Source organism: Etheostoma cragini, chromosome 4, assembly GCF_013103735.1.
Source record: "Etheostoma cragini isolate CJK2018 chromosome 4, CSU_Ecrag_1.0, whole genome shotgun sequence".
NCBI lineage: Eukaryota > Metazoa > Chordata > Actinopteri > Perciformes > Percidae > Etheostoma > Etheostoma cragini.
The window spans coordinates 24,163,299-24,169,772 of record NC_048410.1 but is presented as its reverse complement, the minus strand read 5'-3'; the positions used below and the strand labels follow the sequence as shown (position 1 = coordinate 24,169,772).

The following is a 6,474-nucleotide window of genomic DNA, read 5'->3' as shown; positions in this document are numbered from 1 at the left end:
GGAATGGTTATTAAAAGACAAACAACTGATCCCATGGCTGTTTATTGAGTGAAATCCAGTTAAAATCTTCATGTGGAGAGACTGTCCTTTTCAAGTGAGGAATTGCACAAGAAATACATCAGAACTTGACAACCACTTTGGCTAAGCTCAGGGCATTTCTGATGTCAGATGGCAGTTGGTTCCACAGCTGAGGGCCAGCAACAAAAAAAGGCTCAGTCACCTTTTTGGTTAAGCCGGGACCGAGGGACATGGAGGAGACCTTGGCTGGAGGATTTGAGGGACCTGGTGCTACGTGGGGATGGATGATACCAGCTAAACTGTATTTTCTTGTTTATCTGCAGTGAGAGTGTTCCTGAGGGATGGGACTGCAACACTAAAGGCTCTGTCTCGGAGGGTACAGAGTCTGGTGGGGGGAATGGAGAGCAGGCCAGAATCTCAGAACCGCAGGTTTCGAGTGGGGTGCATGGATGGAGGAGGTTGTACAGATACTGTGGGACCAGGGCATGGAGGGATTTGTAAGTGAGAAGAAGGATTTTACATGTGATGCTGGACTTAATTGGGAGCCAGTGAAGGTAGATGAGGTTTGGGGTGATGTGCTGCCACGTCTTGGTGTGGGTGAGGACCTTGGAGGCAGAGTTTGGGACATACTGGAGCCTGTCTAGAGTTTTGCTGAGGTCCCCAGACAGGACTCCATTGCAGTATTCCAAACAGGAGTTTATGAAAGCATGAATGAGGGTTTCTGCCACAAAGTTGGAGAGTGTTGGAGATGTTTTTAAGATGAATTGCTGATTTGAGGATTAGGAAAGAGGGGGGCGGAGTCTAGGATTTCACAGAGGTGACGGACTTCAGAGGATGGGCAGATATGATCAAACACATGTTGATCCACCACTCTAACCTTTTGCAATAACAAAACTATTTCTAGTTGTAGTTCCATTATATTTATTGTGACTGTTATTGCCACTGTTCATCACACCCCCAATCGGTACTGTCAGACTCCCCCTACCAAGATCCTGGGTCTGACCCTGTTGGCTCCTTGTAAATTATGTTATGAGTTATGAGTATGGTCAATACCTACTCTATCTGGAAAGTGTCTCGAGATTACTCTTGTCATGATTTGATACAAGAAATAAAATTGAGGTCTCATATTTCACTACAGAGGAAAATGAAGTATGCATAGTAATAGCTGATAACCACAAGGGGGAAGTAATGAATCATCTTTTGGCCAAAGCACTTCCTGTAAAACATCTATGACACAGAGCATATTGATGATTAAACAAGCAATGCTCATGTAGCAGAGTTTCACATCTGTTTAAAGCCTGTATCTCACTTCACTTCTTCACAGGAACACTGCGGAACAACTGGGGAGTCATGGGCAATTTAGAGCCTTTTTAGGGGTGCTCAAGCTCCCTAAATTTCATCTCAGCTATTAAAAATTATAGTATTAAAAAACATGTTTTTTAAAATCAATTTTGGTGCTTTAAGTGAGAGAGAGACCGAGGACAAACAATTACAGGTTCAAATGGCTTGAACTAATCTTATGTGTTGCTGAGTCTCGCTCTATCTGATCTGTCAGAAGGAGAGCAGGAGTGTGGTTGGGAAGTTTAACGTCAGTAGCCCCCAGAGAGAGAGAAGAAGTTGGGCTGAGCCTTAGGGTTGGATACCTTTCGCATCTGGACCAATACTAGTCCCGATACCGGTACCTGAAATTCAGTTCCCAGTACTCAACGGTACTTTCCCTCTGCAATTACAAAAAAGTCATTTCAGTTGTGAAAAGAATTCCAAACCTATTTACTTACAACATTATGTTATTTAATTAGAATATTTTACCCTGGCAGAAATTAAAATAAAATAATATATATTTTAGTCTGTTTTATTTTCATCATGATCATTTTTAATTGCTCTCTAATGTTTAATGTAAAGCCCTTTGAGTTGCCGAAAGTTGCTGTAGAAATAAAGTTGCCTTTCTTTACAACTTCAGCCTGTCAGTCAGTCCCCAGGGCATAAAAACAAGCGTTGGGCCTTGTCCTCTCAGAGGAAGTGTATTAGCACCGTGACTGCTTTCAGCCCATCATTAATTTCACATCACAATGAATAGTTTTGCGTCAAGTTTTGAAAAACTGTAACCACACTTGAAACAACTTTATCGACTCATTGTGACTTCAACATAACTGCAGAGCCGACGTAGGACCCCGCTCGCCGGCTTGTTGACATCATGTTGTGCTGTTTTATTTTGATTATTTTCCATTGGGTAAAATGGAATGATGGACGTTCCATTTCCAAGGATGCTTTGTTTTGTTGTGCATGATCACCCCCCCCCCCCAACCCAATGCTTTTTTTTTTTTCACAAATCGCGCCCTGGCTGTAAGTGATGTTATTGCAGCATCTACGCTAACTTCTTTGGGAGCCACCATTGTTGTTTTAAAAAAATCTATCCATGTTGTTACACAAACCTAAACCAGAGTTCCACAGGACGTTGGTTGGAAACAAACACATTCCGAAAGCCTGACAAGGTAGATTTCCATGTAAATGGGCTATATATATATATATATATATATATATATATATATATAGTGCTTTTCTAGTCTTAAAAACTACTCAAAGCACTTTTACATAGTACAGGATCCATTCACCATTCAAAAACATTCACACACTGTGGCCGAGGCTGCCGTACAAGGTGCCACCTGGTCATCAGATAAACTCTCAAACACATTTACACTCCGATGGCACAGCATCGGGGGCAACTACTGGTTCACTGTCTTGCCCAAGGACATTTTGACATGGGACTGCAGGGCCGGGAATTAAACCACCAACCTTCCATTTGTCAGTCCACAGCGAGTGAGTGGGCTTATTGATGATGTATCTCTCATGCGGCTTGGAGCTACTGGAAGTAACTAAACCAGACCAACGGCGTGACAGTGTTAACCTGATCCTGAACCAAAAATGATCTGATCTAAGAGATTTTCTGGTCTTACCTAAATCAATGATAAACAGCTCAAGACAAGTCTATCTGACAACTGTGATTTTCATTGGATCAGAGTACGGTCATTTGGCTGCCTGATCCGCCAATCTTCCCAGCCCTTGTCACAAGACCAAATCATGTTGCCATGGCGACTAATCAAAATTTTAATATCTAAAAACCAGCACATTGTTTGTTTTTTAAAAGTGGCAGACTGAGCCTATAGTATAGAAAATTTGCATTTTATTATGAAATACAATTACTTTAAAACGAAAACAAGTCATATTAATAATAAATGTGATATTTTATTTAGCAGTACAACAGTTTGTTGTTCTATCCTACCCAATATTTCCTGTATTTCTAAGTAGATTTGATATGCTGTATTCTGATAAAATGTCCCCACAGCCCCCTGACTGATTATCCCCCCCCCCCCCGCTGTCCTGTGCCACCCCACTTCAAAAGTCAGGAAATCCCCCCTGTAAAATAGATAGATGTTCAATATGTGACAAGCTTGTTGTTAAGCTTAGTTTTTCCATCTGTACACACACAGAAGCATTGCGTGTTCTTCAAGGCGATATTCGTTTGTGTAGTGTACAAAACCATGACACAATCAACTGTATAATGTGGTAAACGTATTCAGAATAGCACTGTCACTTACCCGCAATGCTTCATGTTCTGTGGTTTGTCCATGCGAATGGCCAGTTTGATCTTGAGGTCATTGTCTGGACAGCCTTTAGAAACCGCCATCTTGTGGAGCTCAGAGTGCTTTGGACTGTTGGGAGTTGGGTGGAGAACAACCTGGGAACAGTCACATGATAATGATAACAATATTAATGTATGTGCACTGTACAGAGTACACTGTACAAACGTCTTACCAAATGAAATGACACGAATGAAAGCAGCATTCTTAGTGTTTCTTACCTTCCCCAGCTCCTTGTCTTCCAGAGCCAACACACCTGTGCTCTCAGTGAACAGCTTCACCTTCACCGCAGGTAACGGCTGGGTAGTGGTGAAGTCACCCTGGGTACCCCAACTATACACACACACACACACACAAACAAAAAAGAAAGCATCATGTTAGAGATTATGATGTCTCTGGGGCTGTCTAACCCTTCTATCACTAAGCATCTGACCCAAAAACTGAATAAAGTAATTCCTCAAATAAAAGTTGACCTGAACCGCAGAAGTTACCAGGCTTTTATTTGAAGCGGTCTTCTATTTGCTAGAGGCAGGCCTTTATTTCTAACTCCATCTGTTTGATAAGTATAATTGTTTTATATAAACTGATTTGAATGAAAAGCCATAGCGTTCCAGTGGACAGACATCATTCATTTTTATACAAAACATTTGCAATAATATCACCTTACAACATCTGCCAGAAGGGGGACAGAGCAATTTCAGAATCAGAATCAGAATCAGCTTTATTTGCCAGGTATGAGGACACATACGAGGATTTTTTCTTTGGAGCATCGTTGCTCACACTGTGCTTACACACAAAACAACCAAAACAAAAACATACACACTAATATATACCCAATATATACATACTCTAAACAGAAAAATATAGAGCCATGAGTGAACAAAGAGTTCAATAAAAATTATTTAAATATGGAGCAGAGTGCAAAGATACTGGGATAAATAGTATTATGTTATTATATTACAATATGAACAGTATGAACATTATGGACAGTTCTGAAATTGTGGGTAGAAAACTGTTCCTGAATCTGTTGGTTTTGGCGTACAGTGCTCTGTAGCGCCTACAAACACCACCACTGTGTCAGTTTGAACGCTGTAAATGTAGCGGGTATTTATTTCAAGTACAGGTACTACAGTATTGCTGGTAGATTACAATAGGAGCATACTAGTTACACCGGTATCTGATTGACGTTACTGAAGGTAGCTAGCTAGCTTTGTTTCTAGCTGCAGGCTAACTCTTCTCCTCCCACCTCCAGTTAGCTACCTTCATTTCTAGCTCCAGAATAACTTTTCTCCTCCCCCCTCCAGTTAGCTTCCTTTCTAGCTCCAGAATAACTTTTCTCCTCCCACCTCGTTAGCTTCCTTTCTAGCTCCAGAATAACTTTTCTCCTCCCACCTCGTTAGCTTCATTTCTAGCTCCAGAATAACTCCTCTCCCACCTCCAGCTAGCTAGCTTCATTTCTAGCTCCAGAATAACTCTTCTCCTCCCACCTCCAGTTAGCTTCATTTCTAGCTCCAGAATAACTTTTCTCCTCCCACCTACAGCTAGGTAGCTTAATTTCTAACTTCAGAATACTCTTCTTCTCCCACCTCCAGCTAGGAAACGATAGCTTTGTCTCTAGCTCCAGAATAACTCTTCTCCCACCTCCAGCTAGCTAGCTGTGCTCCTCTCCCTGTCGGCTAATCTCGTCAGCTCATCCTTCTGTTTCTTCCCGTCTCGGATTCTCCTGGGGTCAATCAATGTAGAACTGTCTTGCAGCACCGAGTTGTTCTCCGCATACTTTAAAACTCTTTTCATTTTGTTGCTGAAAGTCCTTTGTTCTCTGCTGTCACTAAATGAGACCCGTTACATCCAATGTAGCTTCTGCCATCTACTGGCACCTTGTGGTACACTTGGCTGAGTAACAGCTGCACTAACTAAAATACCGGTAGGACAATAATACCTGACGAAGGGAAAGAAAGCATGAATATATTGTTGAATCTGTTAAACTTGTAGAAATTTACATTATATGAAAGGCATTTAGGAGATTATCCACACTAGTTTTTCCCCGGCCTTAATTTGAGGCCGCTTTCAATTGACTACTTGTCTTTATTTGAGGAATTACGGTAAATAAAAACGAGCATCCACCAGTTTACACAACTATTTTGTACATTTGTTTCTGTTTCTGTATTTATTGTTTATGTTCTCAGATTTGCCAGAATTAAGACTCAGAAATTCCACCAGAGGCAGAGTTTTCATATTCAGGTTGCAAAACAGATTGGTGTGCGTCGGCTGTCTGGTAGCCTGCTTTTAAAAATGTTAATTATTAATCAGTGTTCTGCATGATTTGTTGAACTCTTTGATGGCTAAGGAACTTATTTTAGGGCTTTATGTCGACAAAACTGAAAGTGAGGAAGCTATATGAAACATGCAGTAGTACAATCAAACACATTTTTTTTAATGGAAATGTAGATATAAGCCTATGAAAGACAAAAGAGCTTTAGATTTAGAACAACAGTGTGTTCATGATATATCCACAAACGTAGCCGACTGTTATGAAAAAAAAAGCCATTAGATACAAATGCTTCTTTTTGAGATGTGTTTATGACATTTTAAGGTGTTTTGTGAGGACTTTTGTGTTTTGTGTCTACAGTTCTGAAAAACGGAGAGATAGTTTTGATAATGTGTGTAAGCAGATGTAAAAACTGTTAACGATTATGCTCCAGTAGTATCAGATCAGAGTCATTTATGAAACAGCGCCAAATGCCCATTGACTCCTCGTTGTGGCCGAATTCGGTAATGCAGCCTATTTCTCCCTGACTAGTTGCGCTTTAGATGAGGG

The 6,474-nt window shown here is 40.8% G+C and overlaps 1 protein-coding gene and 1 long non-coding RNA gene across 9 annotated transcripts in view; one reads left to right on the top strand and one right to left on the bottom strand.

Moving 5' to 3' along the window:
* Positions 1 to 6,474, bottom strand: part of cadpsa (Ca2+-dependent activator protein for secretion a) — a 218,337-nt gene that overhangs the window by 125,952 nt on the left and 85,911 nt on the right. For all 8 annotated transcript variants that reach the window (XM_034868944.1, XM_034868945.1, XM_034868946.1 and 5 more), the window contains exons 7-8: positions 3,878 to 3,989; positions 3,615 to 3,754 (exon numbers count right to left, since the gene is read on the bottom strand). In XM_034868944.1, coding sequence (XP_034724835.1) covers positions 3,615 to 3,754; positions 3,878 to 3,989 — 252 coding nt within the window. The remainder of the gene's footprint in view (positions 1 to 3,614; positions 3,755 to 3,877; positions 3,990 to 6,474) is intronic.
* LOC117943088 overlaps positions 1 to 6,474 on the top strand; it is a 21,978-nt gene that overhangs the window by 2,016 nt on the left and 13,488 nt on the right. Inside the window, exon 2 of the long non-coding RNA XR_004656283.1 lies at positions 403 to 406. This is a non-coding gene — a long non-coding RNA (uncharacterized LOC117943088). The remainder of the gene's footprint in view (positions 1 to 402; positions 407 to 6,474) is intronic.